Source organism: Gobio gobio (assembly GCF_949357685.1).
Source record: "Gobio gobio genome assembly, chromosome: 12".
Taxonomy (NCBI): Eukaryota; Metazoa; Chordata; class Actinopteri; order Cypriniformes; family Gobionidae; genus Gobio; species Gobio gobio.
The window spans coordinates 38641308-38662245 of NC_137105.1; the positions used below are offsets into that span (position 1 = coordinate 38641308).

Here is a 20938-nt window from a genome sequence, read left to right on the forward strand (position 1 = left end):
TCAACCCGCCAAAGCAGGCAGAGCCGACTGCCTATTTAAGTCATGCTCTTAGCCATTTTGAGCCAGAAATGTTCTTCTTCAGCATGAAGAGCAACTCCTCGCTGACTCAGAAAACTACAACAGCGGCCTCTTCTCACCGTTGAAGCAAGCCTCTGCAGCAGACCAACGGCTGCTTCGGACAAGTACTCTGAGTGTGTCGGCTGCCTGGGACGCACTCATGCAGAGGCTGCAACCACTGAGACCAGCTGCTCGCACTGCGAGAGCATGAGTCCCGCACTGTTGCGCTCACAGATTGCTCTTTTTTTAAATAAAGCGATCCCGCCTCGCACGCTCCCCCATTTTCTTTCCCTATCGTGCAGAGATGGAGGAAACAGCAGAGCTGCGGGGCGGAGCAACAGGGCTGCAGCAAGCTCACGCCGGCATAGCACAGATAGCTGGCAGATAGCTTCCCATCACAGACCGTTCTTGAGATTTGAGTTTGAGAGGGTGGCGTGTCAATATACAGTCCTACCATTCAGACTGTCCCAAGCTCCACACACACTTACGAAATGCGTGGATGTGGCTTTCTCCCCTCTGAGGAGACTGGGAGTTCACACTCTAAATTACCTTAACGATTGTTTGCTCTTAGCCCAAATCAAGAGAGGATTTGTGTGCACACAGGTCTCTGCTCCTCAGCCATCTGGAGAGTCTTGGGGTCAGAATCAACATGAGCAGAAGCTCGCTGTCCCCCAGCCAACACATCACATTCCTGGGGGCAGTGTTCGATTCATCGAATTTCGCCAGAACGCTCCCTGAAAATGTTGACGTTAGCGTCAGCATTCAAACCAGGGAACAACCTTCCCCTGAAATCATTTCAGAGGCTACTGGGCCTCATGGCAGAAGCCTCCTCAGTAGTTCCATTGTGGCCACTATAACTATGGTTGAAGGCCTGCGCCCGCTTTGAGTGTGGTGCGAGGGCCACACCATTCTCAGGGTGACCCATGGATGTTCCAGAGCCCTTGCCCCCTGGAAATCATTCCAGCTGTATCTGATGGGAGTGGAAAAGGGCTCGGTTGCCAGAAGGAAAGTGGCCGTGACAAATGCCTCCAAGACGGGTTGGGGCGCATTGTGCAATGGCAGGCCGGCCTTTGGATCCTGGACAGAGCCAATGTCAAACTGGCAAATTAACTGCCTGGAAATGATGGCAGTGGCATTCAATGAATTTCAGACAGAGCATCATAGGGCACCATGTCCTGGTCAGGTCAGACAACATGACAGTAGTAGTCTATATAAATCACCAGGGGCGGTCTCAGGTCCTGTCAGCTGGACTGACTAGCGTGTTGACCCCTCCTGTGGGCACAAGTCAATATACACTCGATAACAGTGATGCACGTGCCAGGCTCCATGAATACAGGAGCAGACATCATATCCCAGAATGGACTGCCTCGAGGGGAATGGAGACACCACCCCCAGACGGTCCTCATTATTTGTAGCATTTTCGGCCAGGCACAAGTGGATCTCTTTGCATCCAAAGAGAATGCCCACTGCCCGATATTATTTTCGAAGGAACGGGACATGTTGGCCCACAATTGGCCCTCTCTGTGCCTTTATGCCTTCCCTCCGGTAGCACTGCTCCCTCCGGTCATCAGCTGAATCAGGGAGGACAGGTGCTCAGTCTTACTCATGGCACCATTCTGAAAGAACCAGCTGTGGTTCCCGGGAATGATTCAGCTGCTGTCAGCACCACCATGGTCAATTCCGTTGGATGGGACCTCCTTTCCCCCAACCAAAGTCTTTACCTGTGACCTTGAGACAGGTCATGAACATGATCTCTGAGACTAGAGCACCCTCTACCTGGCGCCGTTATGCACAAAAATGGTCTATCTTTTCTGGCTGGTTTTCAGTCTGATACATAGACCCCATCTTTTGTGAGATTGCTTCTATTCTGTCATTTCTGCAGTAGCTGTTGAATGGCGGGTGCACCCCATCCACCCTCAAAGTATACACAGCGGCTATAGTGGCATACCACGCTCCTATATTTGGCCAGTCAGTTGGGAAACATGACGTGGTGGTCAGGTTTCTCAGAGGGGCCAGGAAGCTGAATCCGCCTTGCCCCAACAACAGTCCCTAGCAGGGACCTGTCCATTGTCCTGAGGGCACTCCCAGGCTTCCGCCTCGCAGAATGGTTTCCTCTCTGCGCTAGTAGCACAGTGTTTTGCAGTACGTCCCCATAGCATCAAGAGGAAATATCTGATGCAATATGAGTGAACCGCGTTGAAAGGGAATGTTCCGGCTACTAGTGTAACCTTTGTTCCTTGAGATAACAGGAACGGCTATTGCGTGCTTTGCCATGCTACTGCGCATATGCGTAAGTCGATGCCACCGCTACAGAAATTTCAAAAGAAATTCTAAATTTGTATATTGTATTTATTGTTCTTTATTTTTTCATCTTACATCTTCATTTAAATGTCAGTGTTATCAATGTTATATTATAATATAGTAGTTATAGCAGTTTCCATAATTGTTTCTCTGAAACTTTGAATTTGTGGGGGCTCTGGTTTTTGCGATTACATTTGCATATAGAAGTTCAAACTCTTGTGCCCTCCTTCAATTAGACCTATAATGTCAACAGCTCATTGTAGCTTGCTGCCAGAGTTCCCTCATTTTGAAGAGCCAAGACTGATGAGATCCAGACTTCTCTCCAAGAAACAGCGAGCTGTCCTCAGCCTGAATGAGGACTTTGGAGCCCTGCAGGGTAGAGAGCTGGAGCTCATTTCAAGACATCTCTACTTGGACAGTATAGTTGGCAGCCTTCTGACACTGATATATCCACCCACACACTCATACGGTCAGTTCTTTACCGCCAAAGTTCAGTCCCTGAGGTTGGCAGTAATAATAAGCGGCATTGCAGGTGCAACGGTCTGAACTGGGGAAATAAATGAGTGTTTATCCTTCCCATCCTTGCCGCTGAGGGACAGCTGAAAGATATCAGCTTTCCAGAGCTCTCCACAAACTGTCAGAGTTAGAGTCAGAGCATGGGTTAAAGCACTAGTTCAACTAAAAATAAAAATTTTGTTTTCATTTACTTCCCCTCATCTCGTTCCAATCCCCTATGACAGTGTTTATTTTGTGGAACACAAGATTGTTTCAGATTGTTTTTGTCCATATAATTAAAGTCAGTGGAGTACAAAACAACTTTCTGAGTGTATTCCTTCCATCATGTGTGTGGTGACCTTCGAAGTGTTGTTAATTTATCAGCTGTCATGAATCACTTGCTCCTCTTCATCAGCTGCCTAATGTGTTTTATGCATGTGAAGGACGTAGAATACTATTCATTATGGCTCATCTCTTACTTTAGCATAATGCCACATTGTGTCAGTGTTATTGATATATGTTCCACTAGAAGCCCAGAGCAATTTTCCTCAGCACTCCTATAGATTAATGATTGTGCAGTTGCTTGGTGACTAGCAGGACAGCCTGCAATACACCACAGATTGGCAGGGAATTCCATTGGAGGGGTGCGGAGCATCTCAGATATATTTGGTGTTATATACACACAGTTTAGTAGCCAAAGACATGAGAAAACATACTTGAGGCACCATTTGGGGTTGAAACTTTCCTTATAATGAGGAACGCATCCATTGACAGTGTTTAAAGTTCTACATGCGGGATTCTCTAAAAGTTTCTCAGGCCCTTTCTGAAGGAGTTTCTCCAGAGGTTTCCCGTAGTGTGTCAATCTGAGGAACTCATTATGGTGTCTCAAGTATATTTCTATTGTTACCATCATTATCTGGCCACAAAATCCTTGTTTATAGCATTCTATTCTGGTATATATGAACACTAAATAATATTTCGGATGTCAAATATTGCCTTGAAAATCGTGTTGTTAAATTTAAATTGCTGAGTGTCTCTACATGTTTGTGTGAAATAAATTGTCATTCAGAATCACTAAAGTCTCTAAATTTTGCTACAAGCCTTGTATAACATTGTATTGCATGCACAGCTTTACCACTTAGCAAACTGAGCAATAACCACGACCTGAAATGCCCACTCTTCCTCTTAAAAGAAGCATAACTGGTTCAACTCGCACCCCTCAGAATGGGGTTTAAACCAGCGTCATCCAGCATGGGGCTTTGTCTGCATGAGCTTAAGGCCATGAGAGTGAGGTTTACCTGCACTGGCCCATGTTACACTCACCCCTCTAAACCTCATTGCCATCAAATCACGGCCCCAATTTATTTAGTGTTACTCTCACGGCTCCAAGCGGGATTTGACTCCGCATCAACCGGCCATGAAGGGGGGTGAGCTAACAAGGACGCTAAATACTTCTGCCTCTAGCGTCCATTTCTAGTTCACCTCTTGAGGTTTAGCTGCACAGGTCTTATTAGATGGCTTCCATTACATCTCACCCCCCAAAGCCTCACTCAAATCTGCATCAACTAGCATTGGAGGCGGGCACGCTAACAAGGACACTGAAGACCGCAGCCTCTAGTGTCAGTCAGTCAGTCAGTCAGTCAGTCGGTTTCAAAGTAGCTTCCCCAAAGCTGGTGCATCCCCTGTTTGCATAATAGTTTAATTCTTGACGCAACCATTGAGCTTCAACAATGGAGAACATGGAGGGGTATGTAGAAACAAGGTCAACATAAGATACTACTGATACGACAACAATACAAGAGCTAAGAGTGACAGAATGAGTGAGAGAAATGTCAAGTTGGTAAAGGGAGACAGACATACAAAAGGGGCGGATATTGGGGTCGGCGGGTTGACTGAATGATTGTGTTGCTGTGAGTAAGGCCTGCCAGTCATTCCTGATCTTTTTTTTTTTATATTAAACATGTTCGCCTTTCACCCATCCTCTTATATATGCTATCTATTAAGCCTAAGTACGTTTATGTGTATCTTGGTAAGTGTCTATTTGCCTTTGTCCTCTGATCAAACTGCAGACTCAGACCTAATTGGGTCTGTTTGTCTTTGCTTCACTGAGCATGAGCCAGTTAATTGGTCTGCATCCTTGGAGGCTCATCGATTGGCCAGTCCAGTTATCCAGTTTTAGGCTTTGCGATGAAGGTGTGGGAGGAACCACTTGATCTTTCTAAGCCGTGATTGGCCGATAGACGTCCACTTTGATGTGTGAGCTACAAAAAAAAAATCAGCTTTCATCCCTCCCTATCGCCTCACACCAGACCTGGACACAGCACTTTTACTTAGAAACCAACCTTTCCCCTTCATGCCCCGGGCCTGACATACCTGCAATTACAGCCACACACATGCTGCAGTCTTGACCTTCATTCTGAGCTGCAAATATGGCGGCAAATGCAGGGCATTTGAGGGTTTGGGAGGGCTTTCAGAGCTCTGGTTTGATTTGAACCCCCCCAGGCTTTGAACAACCCTCCAGGCTCAAGCAGACAAACTCCAGCTGGAACTCAACAACTAGACTGAGATTAAAGATCTAACTGCTCAAACAGAACACAGTATTAGAAATATGAGGATGTGGGATGTGTTAAATACAGGCTATTAGAATATCGCTTGGTATTTTTGTCAGCTGCAAGGTCCAGATTGTGCTGATCGACGGAAAAGTAATGGCATTTTGAGATGATAGTGGATGGAGGGAGGAGGAGATGTGCTGCAGATATGCAAAATTCATCAAATGACTGTATGCTTCATCTATCTCCCTCTCTTTTTTTCTTTCTCCAGGGCAGGACCGCAGTGAAGCAGCTCTGATAAAGCGTTTTAAGGGGGATGGTGTTCGCTACAAGGCCAAACTCATCGGGATAGATGAGGTCACTGCCGCAAGAGGAGACAAACTCTGTCAGGACTCAATGATGAAGCTCAAGGTGTGTGTTGGTTTCTATACATTTTACAATTTCTATACAAGACTTGATTTTATTTTGTCTACTAATTTATTCAAAAATACATACAAAATCCAATTAATCCAAGGACTTGGATACACCTGTTCTAGTCTCTGTAAAAAAAAGAATATTTTACCAAAACCTAATTTCAGTGCTCATTAATAATTTTGTCTGTCAAATCAAAGTCATGTGGTGTGACCTAATTAAAACAGGACATTATATCACAGGGAGAGCCCCTGCAGAGCCCAATGAACTGCTGACACTATGTGTCAATAATTCTCTTAAAATATCATATAATTTGAGCTTTTTATGACAGGGTAAGGTTAGTTCAGGTTATAAAATGTCATGCAATGTGACTATATAAACTTTTTTAATTATTGAAAAAGATATCTCAAAATATCTCTTTTGTGACATCCAGGGATGTCTTTAATTGGAAAGAAATATATAAAAACCTTTCAGGTGGTTTTTAAAATTAATATGATAAAATGCCTTTGGCAATCCTCATTTAAATAGCTACGTGATAAAGGTGTAACTTCAGTAGCTTGAATGAATAAACCACATCCATCAGATTGGGTAATAAGCCGTGTGAACAGCAGAGGTCACACTGCTGTGTGTAAATTGGTTGCTCTGTTTGTGTATGGATGAACATTCTCTGGAAATCAGCGTATTTTTATTGTACGTTCACCATAAATCGCACCCTTTTCACCGGTGTTTAGATTGGTTTCTTAGTGCGTTTGAGAGAGAGGGTAATTTCGCCATCTGATTTGCATGTCTGTCTGATTGGAATGTCCGGACTGTTATTGATCAGAGCTGTTTACCTCTCACTCATCCAGACACATAATCTATACTCATATTCCCACAGTCCTCCACTCCTTAGCAAACAAATGAGTCCCATGGTGTCATTTTTAATCTCTTATTCCTCTCTCGCACTCTTTATGACTCTATGTTCATCATGCTGCTTGTGAGGAGAGTTTCAACAGCAGTTTGACTTGAGTCATTTCATATAATCCTCATCCTCCCTTGATAATCAGCCCACATCCAGCATCTTTTCAGCTTTTCCTACAGATGATGCTCTGATCTGGACCTCCCCTGGACTACAAAAAGATCTCTTTTATTTCACATCTGTATCTCTTCTTCACTCCAACAGCTCTTATATGCACACACACCCACTCCTGAGTTTGAAATGTCAGAGCTTGTGCTCTTTCCACTAAAAACTCCCAGCTACTGGCATTAGAATGGCTCATTCATCTTCCCGCCAGCCCATATGGATAGGCATAATGGTGTGCTAAGATACATCATACGACTGACGGATGCTGCTCCCTACTCACTCGCGATGGAAGATCAAGAAATGCGCTCAATCTGATTGGCGAGGACCGACTACAGTCCTGGAAGACTCGAGGGCTCCAGCTGTTTAGATGAACGCCCACACCCACCCCAAACACACACCTTCGAATGGATTGGACATATGACACAAGCTTGATTTAAAAGACATTCTTTGCTTTGGCTTTATATGGCAACTTTATATTTTGCAAATTTGACTTGACGTGGCTTATAAAAATTGAGTGCAAAAAATCTAATTTATCTAGGTGTGATATCTTCTTATCACAGTGACGGATTCTGGCAAAGGCGAAGAACAATCATCTGGGCTGGCACTTTTCTCTCCTTACTGCTTTTAGATTCTCTATTGCTCTTTGCAGCAGTTTTACCGACTGTTACCGTTCCTCCTACCCTTCTTGTAGAAAATTAATTGTGTCCAGTGTGAATTGTGTGTGGGTGTACAGTAAAGATGAATCGTGTCAGTGAATTCATTGCTATTTGGTTTATTGAAAAACTGCTAAATGTAATCTTCAAAACACAAATTAAGATGTTTTAAAGAAACCTTAGAGTTTTATTCACATATAAATGTAAACATAGAACACATCACATAAGGTAAACACACATACTAGAACAAACCTTTTTTCACACATCATGTCTGCATGTTTTAGCTTCTGTGTGTACCATATGTGATGTGCTCTTAATCATTGTTTAGATGTATTTTAAAGCCTGTTCCTCCTATAAAGTGATCATATTGGTTCATGTGACTAGAATTAAATTGCTCGATTCATATGATTCACCTGGACTTTAAATGAACTGGACTGTTTCCTTAAAATATCTTAATGTTTGTTAGTTTTTGGAAGAAAGACATGAGGGTGAGTAAACAATGACAGAATTTTTTAAGGTGAATTATCCCTACCCCTCAACCAACTAAGAAGTCACCTTAATTTGTGTAATAAGTTATTTTAGGGATCTTTTTTATCCTGTGTTTCTGTATTTTATCCAGTTGCTGTTGATGCAATTTCACATTTGCAGTGTCTTGTGTAGGGCCACTGTGGGTCTTTCCGGGTGTGGCCCCTGTAGGATTGGGTATCGTTTGAATTTTAATGATTCTGATTCCGGCTCTGCTTTGTCCTTAATTTTAACAATTCCGATTCTCTTTGTCTTTTGTTGTTTGATTAACTTTTTTATAGAGACGACAGCATTAATATTAGGCTGCTGTCACTTTAAGAGCTGCACGGATTAGGGCTGCCACTAACGACTATTTTTATATAGATTAATCTATCGACTAATTTATCGATTAATCTATCGACTAATTTATCACAATAATTTTCAACAATTTTACTTAAAAACATTTTATTTAACTTGCAACGTTGGCCTTCAGTAGTGTACTATAAAAAAAGTATAAATGTAAACAAGCCCTTGACAAAATGTAAAACTAAAGGAGTAAAAATTTAAAAAGGTTCAAATTTGTAAACCAACATAACAAAAGAGAATATCAGCAAATACTTTTTATATAGAATAGTGTTGTCATACAATACCAGACTAAAATACCTCAAAACCGATACTGAATCGATACCATGGCAAAAAAACAGTAAAAATAATTGAATAATATGACAGAACTTACTATTCATTGTTTTATCATTGTTTTAGGGTTAAAAACCCCTAGAAACTCACTTGGTCAGCATGTTCCTGCCCTGCCCTGCTTCACACAGAATATTAGGTCCGGCCCTTTAAGAGCTGCACGGACCAAATTCATTGTAACACCCGATTTCTCATTCAACTCTGTATACGTTCACTTAAGACATATCCGACTGCGTTTACCCGAATACTCGCCAGGACGTGCTTTTTTTCTACATATTTTTTACCATTCAAACCCAATAATCCGCGAAACTGGTGTTGCGATCTGTCTGAGTGAAAGGTATGTGCTTCAGGTCAGAGTCCGGCAGTCCGCGCGAGCACGTCCCGCCCCACCGCACTTTTCTGTTGCTTTCTTTTTCCTGAGCTGCGCATATATATTCGACTGTTCTACTTCCATTGTTTAGTAAACGGTGGAAGCAGAGCTCACACACACGTCCTCACTCCTGCTGTCACACATCGACGCAAATTAAGAAATACTGCTCTTGTTAGAGTGCAGTCATTTTTAAAGTACCGGTACTAATACAATTTCATATCGTACCCAACTCACCCAGTCGACTAAAAAAATGGACGTCGACTAATTAACAGTGTCGATGCAGTCGATTGTATCGACCAATCGCAACAGGCCTAGCACGGATCCACTGTTACACATGCGTTTTCTTTGTAAAATGTTTACATTCACTTAAGACATAGTCTCAGCCTCAGTCATCATGCCCACGGACCATTAGCTGAATGTCTGAGGCATATGGCACACTTAACTGGAAACACTTCAGGATTTTCAAAGTCGTCATCTGGTTGGTTGAATTCTACAGGATGTTCGGGAGACGTGTGTCGCGTTCAAATGCTGTGACTCCAAACCACCTCGTGGAAGAACGCCATTGTGTTTACAACTGTGACAATGAGCGCTTACAAGGATCAACTAAACGCTGGATTTTCAAATTATGAGAAGTTTGCAGCTCCAATGTTGCAGTAAACTTGCACAACATTCTTGAATTAATAATTTATTAGATGCACACCGGTCTGTTATTGTAGGGACACCGACTTTTCATTTTCACGGCCCTAAACATGATGCGGAACAAACAAACTGTAATTGGTTGCGTTACACGTCAGTCAAATGTCCTTTTGGGTGGTCCTTGGCCAATGAAGCTGCGATAGAGTCTAGATCTTCTGCCGTCAGTCTGTGCGAGACTACTTAAGACATGACCGACTTTTACGAGGATATTAAGATTTTTGTATGTATTTGTCCGTTGAAGCGCACACTTTGGGTGTGTGTGCAACACAGAAAACAGGGTGCATGTCTTCTTGCGTTTGAATGATTTAAAGTCATATTAAACTGCACACTAAAAAATCAATAAGAGAAATCAAATTTTTTATTTTATCCAATTCCTGACATCAAATATCCGATTGCATCAGCTTTTGCATCTCCACCATGGGCTTTTAAGGGTTAACTTTAAAAGTGGACTGTCAGCGTTTCATTTTGTGGCTGATAGCTAATTCAATAGCCCTAGAATGTTCAAGAGAAAATGGGTTCTCTCTATTCTTTTCTCTCATGTTCTCTCTGTTCTTTCTTTATATTCTTCATAAATAAATAGGCTTCATTGACACTGTCAAACAATTCAGTTTTTTTCCGCTGATGTCTGGCATTTTTTAAATTCAATTTGAGCCACTTGGTTTGAAATCTGCGTCTGTATATGATAACTGGCCACACTCATATCTCATATCACATAGTTTTTGTTGGCATGTGAGAGATACTAGCCTAGTAGATTAATGATATTATATGTTTTTAACTATGTAGTATGACACAGTGCATTAACCTACAGTAAAACACAGTGTTGACCAATTATTTCCCATGTGGATTCATTTATTTGCTGGTAGTGCAGGCCAGTTTGGTCCATGGTTCAATTGGGTAGTGCACACTTCACACGGATAATGCAGTTCAATTTGCTATTTTGCTACTCTTTGTCCTCAAAACAATGTTTTAATGAGGATACATTACCATAAGCAATGTTTTGAAATGTGGTTTGTGCATATCATTTTTTGGTCTAGTTTGGAATGACCATCATTACAGAAAGATGCTTTTTTGTCAGCATAATGGTGTAGTTATGGCACCCACCAGTAGAGGTTAAAAACCCATATGTCTTCAATCACTCCAAACCAGCACATATCAGAACCTCCAAGCCAGAAATTGTTGAAAACGTGGAGAAAATGAATCAATTTCTTTACATAACAGCTAATGCTCCCCAAGGATTGCAGCAAGTAACGAAAGCTGCCGTTCCCTGCTCTGTTTCTGTTTTATCTTCATTTCGTCTTTTCTCATGTTTCTGTTTTCATCTTCTTGTCTGCAGGGAATCGCAGCCTCTGCGCGGTCTAAAGGAGAACACAAACAGAAAGTTTTTCTAACTGTGTCCTTTGGAGGGATCAAGATCTTCGATGAGAAGTCGGGGGTGAGTCGGGGAAGTGGTTGAGAGTTGGGGGCAGTGGGAATTGTGTCCTGTCACTATCCATGATCCTTTGAAGCAAGTGTCTAAGCCATAAATACAAATCCTCAGATGCCTAACCTGGTTTCTGTTTGTTTCATCTACAAAAACGACATTTTGTGTTTTTCATTACTTTGGAGATGTGTTGTAGCTAATATCCAGTTGACATTTGTTTTCTTTTCCTCTCATCAATGTATTGACGAATGACAGGAAAGTGCTCTAAAGTAGGCTAGTCGGCATCAGTAAAAACCTACAATGCGAGAGCTAATTGCAACAACAAACACAAGATGAGCCAGGATGTCAGATTCAAAGACGCATGATTCTTCAGAAATGGTTCTTTATCAGTCAATCAGAAGTCTCGAACTAGCTTGTGACTTAGCAATGTGAATCGTAAGGCCCATTCACACCAAGAACGATGACTATAAAGACTATAGAGGGTATGCATGCGACTGTGGTTATGCCCACTGGTGGCAAAAAGACTGGGTGGCAGCATTGGTTTTCAACGTGAATGCCACGAAAAACACGAGAAATGGATTGCTGCAGTTCACAGAAAACAACTGGACTTCAAGCAGAGAAACGTGGATTTGCAGTTATCATTTTGTGTCAATATGTTGAATTTCGGGGTAAAATCATCCCTGTTTATTGTATTGTTATATATTGTATTGACAACTCATCAGCTAAATATTTACCATCTTATATTCTGCATAAATAAACACTGACAAAAAAGTTTTAGGGCTGGACTTTATATATATTTAACATTAAGTGATTACACGGATTTAGATCTACCTATATTGTACTTATATAAAGCGTTCACAGGCAAACTTGCTTTATGTATTTCCCCGGCGTTGAAAATCAGGCTCATATAAATGTCAGGAAACACAATTTCTGGCTGCATGTCAATATCCATGGATCACTGGATATTGGGTAAGTTGTAAGAAACACTATATGGAGTCCAAACTTTAGTTTAAACTGATATTAGTTTGTTTTACTTGCGTTTTCACAGTTTCCCCTATTAAATCCATTTGAAGCGGGCTCTTTGGCCACTCATTCCAGCTGAGAGAGCGTGTTCCGGCGGGAGAGTGATGTTGATGCATACCCTCTATAAAAATAACTATATTAGCGTTTACAATGCATAATAACGTTCTGTTTATTATAAGCATGCGCTGCAGTTATGTCGTCTGCTGCTTTAAGTGCTCAAACTCTTATCTCATCTGGATTCTGATTGGCTGTCAATGTTTTCATTGTTAATGTGATTTCAACAATATTGTTCTTTTGTGTAATTATCGTTATAACTGTTGTGTGGACTTTTTCATATTAGAATGATTTATAATTAAAACATGATATATTTATAATTATAGTTATCGGGATTGATGTGAACAACCCTTAAGTCAGTGATTCGTTACAGAGTTCATAACTGACTTACTAAACCATGTCTCATTTGGAATTAACTGAATCTCAACATATCTCAATGAGATATTTTAAGTTTTTGTGACATATATAAGTCTGCTTACTGACTGATTATTTATATCAATGTGTAATTAAATAATGTTATTCCTATCAAAAATATTAGTTCTCTATGTTCAGTGTAAAAGGTACTGTGAGGTTGAATCAACTTTTGTTTTAAAATGGCTGAAATATTCTTTCAAAACAGCAATATTTAAATGTCAAAAAATAGTTGGGATTACTAGAGTGACAGCATACATCTAAAATATTATCATTTATACCACAATAAACCAGTATCTCTGTAACCAGCTGAAATGTGCACAGTCCTTAAAATCAGTAATAAGTACCAATTATTTCACAGACATAACTCAGAAGACAAAGTGGAATATACAGTTTTTAGTTTATTGTCTAGTGCTCATGGCTGTTCAAGAGGCCCTCATTTTCTAGGCCTCAAAAGTTTGGGTCGATGGCAAAAGATGCTTTCCGTGTGCTAGTGTGCGGTTGCTCTAAGCAGGCTTGAGTCTGCTCTACGCCGGGCGGGGGTTGAGGCGATCCTTTGGGAGAGGTAAGCCTGTGTTAATGATGCGTTTTAAAGAGAGGAGCGCTCTCCGGGGAAATCAGAGAAGCCTAATTGAACAGACTTCTTAGAATAGAACGACCGTAGCTTTACAAGACCCATCTGCAGGGCCCTACTCCATCTTGATGGAGAGTAAATGGCAATAACAGCCAGTGAATCACACCTGAGCTAGTTATAAACGGAGGGAATAATGCGTATTTATGAAGTAGCAGACCAGATCACGCTCCACAGAAGGAGAGTTTGAAAGAGGAGTTCACTTTAAGACGACTATTGATTCGCCTCTTTCATTTTTGTTATGAAGTGCCATTAAGCCCTTTTGGTTTGAAACAAGTTTGGACGTTATTTTTAAAAAGATGAAACAAATCCCAAAGAGTTATTTTGTCATTGGCTTCATTAGTCACACATTGATTTAAAGTCCTACATTTATTTACAGCATTTCATTGAGGTGTAAATAGCATCATTTGTCATTTTAATTCAGTTTGAATTATCTGTTTTTGATGATACTGTCATGTATATGCTCTTTTTACATTTGCTTAACATCCTTGTTAGGTGCACTCAGTCATTTTTTCCCACTTAAAAATCTTTTATACCACACTATTTTCAACATTTGTCATATCAGTGTTTTGCTCGAATTATTCTGCATAAGACACTTGGCACTCAATGAAAAGTCATGCGTAATGCTACAATATAAAGTCCAATAGCACTGTTGATTTTAGTTAGTGAAATTTATAATATCAGTTGAAACAAATAAAAATGTGCACTTTAAACTAAAAAGGGTTTAATCTTAGTAAATTAGAAGTACTTTTAACAAGTGTGTTTAACAAGGCGTGGTTTTATTCTACATAAAATGGGTTGCCCCTTCATGGTGGCAACCATGTTGAGATCACATGACCGGCTGTGGCTTTGCAATTTAGTTAATACTTCCAGCATTTGTCATATTGTTTCATTGAATAAACATTGGTTTATTCTACAGAAGACAGATGGCACGTCAGTGAAAGGCTGTGTGCAATGCTACATCCACGCCAGTAGGTGTCTGTATAAAATTCAATATCACAGTTGCATCAGTTAGTCAGTCTAACAGAAAGGTCACTTTCCACTAAAAACGTTTTACACCTAGAAATTAGAAGTACTTTTAGTATGTATGTTTAGTAGTAAGTATGTTTAACATGACGTATAATGTAGATGAGATAAAAGCCAAGAAATAAAGAGGTTGTTCTATATAATTCATTAAAATGATATGTATTTATTTACCTTCATTCATTAAAAAGCGTTGTATCATCATCATTAGGCACAAGTCTAACCTGGCAGCTATAGAAAGTACACTTAATTTTTTATTTTCATTAAACAACATACATTATAACACAATGTTATGATTAAATGATTTATTTTCTCTTTATTCATAAGTGCATCATATCAGCGTCATATACATACATGCAGTTATAATAGTCATTACAATTCAAGTCTTATCATGACTGGTACAACCTGAAAGCTAAAGAAAGAAAACATCAGTACTTTTTACTTTCTTTATATAATATACAATATCACTCAATAATACTATTAAATACTTTGGTAATGGCGTAAATGAGTCTTACCTCTCGCGACATTCCCTTCTCTGCCTTCTCTTATCACATTTTATCATAGTAAAATCTACATATTGTTCCCAACAAAAGTATTGTTTAGCATAAAACATATTGAAGATTAGCAGAACAGGCAGTCGATTCACTAAATTATAAGCTGTATCCTCACAAAAGTGGTATATTCTCCATTGACAAGGGAAAATCGGCCTCTTGTCTCCTTTCCTGTGTACCAACAAAGCCGGAGCGTTAGCATTAACCGTTACAATTTTTTGACTAAAGGTTGCAGGCTTGCCTTCCAGTGGCTTTGGCGCCCTTCTCAGTGGCTGCCATGTTTTGATCACATGACCAGATAACCTTCTGTCCCAAATGACGCACTATATGCACTATGTACTCCACTGTGTTGTGTATGAACTTTATATGGTTATTTTCCAATGTTGGTTAAATAAGTGCATCATCCAGGTAAAGTGCACTTTTTATTTTTGTAATTTGCAGTGTGAACACACTTCTCGCACTATTTATACTCAAGGGAAGCAACAAAAAACAAGGGACGCACGTGAACCAAATGATAGGCTCAAAAGTAATGTTTTATTAATCACAAAATTAAGCCAACGCTAAATAATAGAATGGAAACATTAATGGAAAAAATACCTATTTCAGGCACGAACACTGTGAACATGCTGTTCTTCCAACGCACAAGTACACGAATTGGGAAGCACCTATTGTATGAAATTCTATAAAATTAGTGCACAATCTGCAAATGAACTTATGTCAAACTGTTGAGGTTGGCTGTTGCACGCCAGTCAACTGCGATAACATTGCATGAACTGGTGGGGGCAGCAGAGAGGCCAATATTGTCATATTATTCTAGAAGACAAATTAGAGCCAGCAAAATTCAAATGATCTAAAGAAACATAAGAGCCGGACATAAAGAAATAACCATTTTTTTCTGAGCTAATGTTTCAGCTGAAAATCTAGATGCAAATACACGTTGATGGTTTTTAGAGAACAGCCCATGTGGCTGATGAATCTGTGTTCAGGGTTCAGTGTTGCACCGATGAGGGCCAGTGATAAATGAGGGGTTACAATGTGAGCACAGTGTGCTCTGTTGTCATGGCGCCAGGAGGCGACCTACATGACAAGGTTTTAATCTGTCATTGATGCGTCTGATCTATTAGCATCATGACCTTTTGCTCTCTTTTGTGAGTGTGTACAGTATGTGTGTGTGTGAGTTTAGGTGTCACACTACAATTGCATCATTACACAGCATTTATCATGTTGCACTGCTGTTGGTTTAGCTCTGAAACTAGTGCAGTGATGGTGTATTAATCAGATGACATTTGTGAAATGTATTTTTATGCCAGCCATGCATGAAACAGAATTTCATTTTGGTAGTTTAAAGGGATAGCTCACTCAAAAATTCTAATTCTGTCATCATTCACATAATTTACTCCAAACATGAATATGAATTTCTTTATTCTGATGAACACAAAATAAGATGAAGAATGTCGATAAAATAACAGTTGATGGTCCCCACTGACTTCCATATATGAAAAATGCAGAAGTCAATGGGACCCATTTGCTGTTTGGTTACCGACATTCTTCAAAATATCTTTTGTTTTCAGCAAAAGAAAGAAATTCACGCAGGTTTGGACCAACATGAATGTGAATAAATGATGACAGAATTTTCATTTTTGAGTGAACTATTCCTTTAAATGTGCTTTTAGATATTTAAATAACTAGCTAGTTTTCCCCATTTTACCAATGCCATCAAACAACTTCAATGGCCCCCTCCAAAAACGCTTCACTTAAAGTGGCAGTTCACCAAAACAAATGACTTTCTTTCATCTGTAGAACAAAACATATATTTTTGAATAATAACAGAGAAGAAGAAAAAAGTTGAACAGTTTTGGAATGACATGAGGATAGTAAATGATCACAGAATTTAAATTTTTGAGTGAACTATCCCTTTAAATCTGTGAGGGTCACACTATCATTCTTACTTTTTACTTACTTTAATTTGGACCCTGAGACTGAGCCAATGCAATAGGCCGGATTGATGCTCTGTCCTCTCTATTACTGAGTCCTATAGTGTTTGCAGTGGTGCGCGCAGGGTGTAGAGATGTTATTGAGTAATAGGGGTACTGTGTGTGTGAGAGAGATTTGCAGTCTGGGTTGTTGATCACATTGATGGTTTATAAGGTAAGATGACTGGACCATGTCAGAGTGGCTGTGCTGGAAGTCATTCGATTTTAGATGTGCTCTCTGCTGCTTCAGACAAAGCTATACTTCATATGTACCTCTTTTTTATTGCTCTCTCTTTCGGTAGCTCATTTCATTCCACTTAGAAATGATACAAGTCCCTTCTCATGTCTTCTCTTTTTCTGCCATTCTGAATTTTCACCATTGTGTGAATAAAAGCTTGGATGCCCTAATAAAACACAGTATTTGCCACCTGAGCAATTCAAATAGTGGACCTAATCTCCGAATAAAATAAAAATGTGATGTGAAGGATTTCAACAAGATGATAACAATGCATTCGATATTGTTTATATACAATACCGGTCAAAAGTTTGGAAACATTACTATTTTTAATGTTTTTGAAAGAAGTCTCTTATGCTCATCAAGTCTGCATTTATTTGATCAAAACTACAGGAAAAAACTGTAATAAATTGTAAAAATTTAAAATAATGTTTTTTTTTATTTTAATATACTTTAAAATAGGATTTATTTATGCTATTCAAAGCTAAATTTCCATCAGCCATTACTCAGGGCTACGTTCAGCCCCGACAAAACGTTGCAAAACGGTGCTGCGTTGAACACCCTGTTCTGTTGGCAAGAGTTGCAGCTACGGCAGCTGAGAAGGCCATTCTTTGTGTTCTTTTCGAGGAATTTTCGGAGTCTGTTGAAATCGATCTAAATACGTGTTTAATACTGCAAAATACATGCAATCACAGCCCTTGCCGTCCAGAATAAAAGACAACATCCCAATCCCATTTAATGAACTTTTTTTTATCTCCTGGTAATCAATTCTAATTAAATTTTATTTTATTTCTAGTTCTTACTTTTTTAATAGCTTGTATTTTCTTTCTCATTTTTATGTAAAGCACTTAATTACCATATGAAATTTGCCTTGCAATGAAACTAGAAAATATAAATAAATACATCATCATGTTGATACTGTATATATACTGTATCATTTTTTTTAATGACAATCATGTCTTCTAATATCTCCAATTGTTGCGTATACATACTGAGCTGCAGGTGGACACATTTGTAAACATCTTTACTTTGACACATTTTGCGAGCTGTCTCTTTAATAGCGTGTGGTTTATATACATGCTGCTGCTGATTGGGCTGACATATTTGACACACCCACCAAACGAGAAAAAACGCATCTCAAACCCGTTGCACACCGTTACACACCATTTCCAGGAAACATGGCGTTCAACCGGAAACCGTAGCAAAATGTTGCGCACCGGTTTAAGCTTTGAACGTGCCCCTGGTCTTCAGTGTCACATGATCCTACAGAAATCATTCTAATATGCTGATTTGATACTCAGTTATTATCAATATTGGAAAAAGTTGTGCTAAGTTGTGCTTAATATGAAGTGCTACTTCATATTAAGCTATATATATATATATATATATTCTGTGTATTCAGTGATACTGTTTTTCAGGATTCATTGATAATTAAAAAGTTAAAAAGAACTGCATTTATTCAAAAATTCAAAATGCTTTTTTTTTTAAATCAATTTAACACATCCTTGCTGAATAAAATAATTAATTTCTTTCAAAAAGAAATACTGACCCCAAACTTTTGAACTTTTGTTACAAAATATTTATATTTCAAATAAATGCCTGTCTTTTTAAACTTTTTATTCATCAAATAATCCTGAGAAAAAAAAGTATCACAGGTTATAAAAAAAAAATATTATGCAGCACAACTTTTTCCAACATTGATAATAAATCAGCATATTAGAATTAATGTTTTCTACTTGTTTTGTACTTTTTACTTTTATGCCCCACTGTCTTATCTTTTTCTACTTTTTGTCTTTTTTTTAAATCTTTTTGTCTTACCACTGTCCATCTAAATCACGGGCGTCGGAACCATTGTATATGGGTGGGACAAGACCCACCCACTTTTTACGATCAATGATATTGGACCCACTCACTTTTATCGTCTCTAACATTCAGCACATGTCTGTTTACCTACCCCTAATCGATAAACACTTATTATTAAGCACATATTAGACGCTTTATTTCCACTTTTCTAATATTTTCTTAATTTGTATTGAAAATAAATGCCTTTCCGATTTGATATGTGATGGGAAAACGGAGAAGATTAATTTCGGCGAAAGCAGGACTCGAACCGCGGGTCGATTTGTGTCAAAACTAGATGCTGTGCGTCTTTCCCCTACACTACTATCGCTCTCAATGATATGGCGATTTACGTAATTTTGTCTTTCCGACCTATACGTTTACCAAGTAAAGCTGTATATTTGTACTTAATGTAATTGGCATCTACTCCAGTAAAAAAATTCTGAGGACCCACCCACATTTTTTTTGCTTCCGACGCCCATGATCTAAATTATTTTATTTGTCCATCTTCTGCGAGTGCTAAGTAGATTTGGTCCACCTTAGAAACTGAGGACTGAAACTGTGCAACAGGGAATTTTATTTTATGAAGAGAGAATAACATAAGGAAGAGACAAAGGATGAGCAAGCCAGTGCGAGAAAAATGAAGATGGTAGAAGAAAGAGAGTCAGAAAGCACTGGACAGTCTCTTTAGGATTCAGCAGCTTTCCTCACTGGTTGTGTAGTTGTTCCAGCTTCATCTGCCTGTCCTCCCTGCACTCCCTCCCTCACTCTTTTCCTCCTTGGCATGGGCTCTCCCCTTCAGGCCTTCCTCTGATGAAGAGGAGCTGCTTCCTGATTTCATTATGGTGACTCAGTGGACAACTGTGTGCGGCACTGTGACTCGGCTAATCGCATTGTTGTCCTGCTGTCTGAAGGCCTGCCAAGACCAGCCACTCGTATTATTAACTCTCCCACAGAGAGGGAGACCAGATCAGAAGCAGAAAACAGGGAGGCCTCCAGCCCACTGCCACCTCCAGCTCCTCCTCAGTTAGGACTGCAGGCCTCTTTAAACCAGCAAAGCCTTTAACACCTGAAAGCTATTTGTTGGTATTCTCATTCATCTTAGTGGCAGTTGTTCGGCTCAGTTTCAAAACCAAGTGAGTTGACTTGCTATCTACTGCCTACATGAGCAGCCACCTTCTGAGGAAGTATCCTGACTGAAATGAAATCTCCTAAGTGAATGATTTGGTATGCTCTACTTAGCAGGCAACACTATATATCATATGGGCGCCCCCATCTATTGTGTATGACAATTCATATTTCATTTGATAGGCTGCATCCGAATATGCATACTTCCCTAGAATACTGTAGGCGAAAAGCAGCCTAGATACGAAAAATTAGAATGTCAGAATTCACAATATTCAGTAAGCAAAACATACTTGGATTACCTACTACTCCCAGTGAGATTCTGATCTATATCTAAAATATGTATTCATTGGGCACTTTACTATCTCATGAGGCCACAGGAGAGGGTGTGTGAATGGCGGTCACATGACAATAACAACATAACAAATGTAGTGCAGTACGTCCGGATTGCATTCATACTACACACATGCATACTATATGGAACATACTTTTTTAACGATCAGGACGTAATTAACTAATCAATCTGTGTCCCAATTCAGAGGTTGCATTCTTCAAAGGAAATGGACAACAAATTAAGGCTATGCCTCCTCAAAGGTCGAACTGAGCATTGTTAAATGGGATGGTCTCTGAATCGGAATGCAGCCAAATTGAGTTTGCTGTTAGCATGTTGCTAAGCTAATCACGTGATCACCCGTGACGTCACACGCTGTGGTATTGGTATTATGAGTTCAACAGTCATTTCTAGTTAATCTTCCTCTGTTTCAAAACAAGTGTGTTAAAAAAACTTACTCCAAAAGCTATAACAAAACATTTTTTTCCTTAAAATGGTTACATTAATTGTGTTTGTTATATCATTTTTTT

At 39.6% G+C, this 20938-nt stretch overlaps 1 protein-coding gene across 1 annotated transcript in view; it reads left to right on the top strand.

Annotated features, from left to right (window-relative positions):
- dab1a (DAB adaptor protein 1a) overlaps positions 1 to 20938 on the top strand; it is a gene marked incomplete at both ends in the record, with an annotated part of 133572 nt that overhangs the window by 44825 nt on the left and 67809 nt on the right. Inside the window, 2 exons of the mRNA XM_079831206.1 lie at positions 5674 to 5813; positions 11126 to 11224. Of these exons, the coding sequence (XP_079687332.1) occupies positions 5674 to 5813; positions 11126 to 11224 (239 nt within the window). The remainder of the gene's footprint in view (positions 1 to 5673; positions 5814 to 11125; positions 11225 to 20938) is intronic.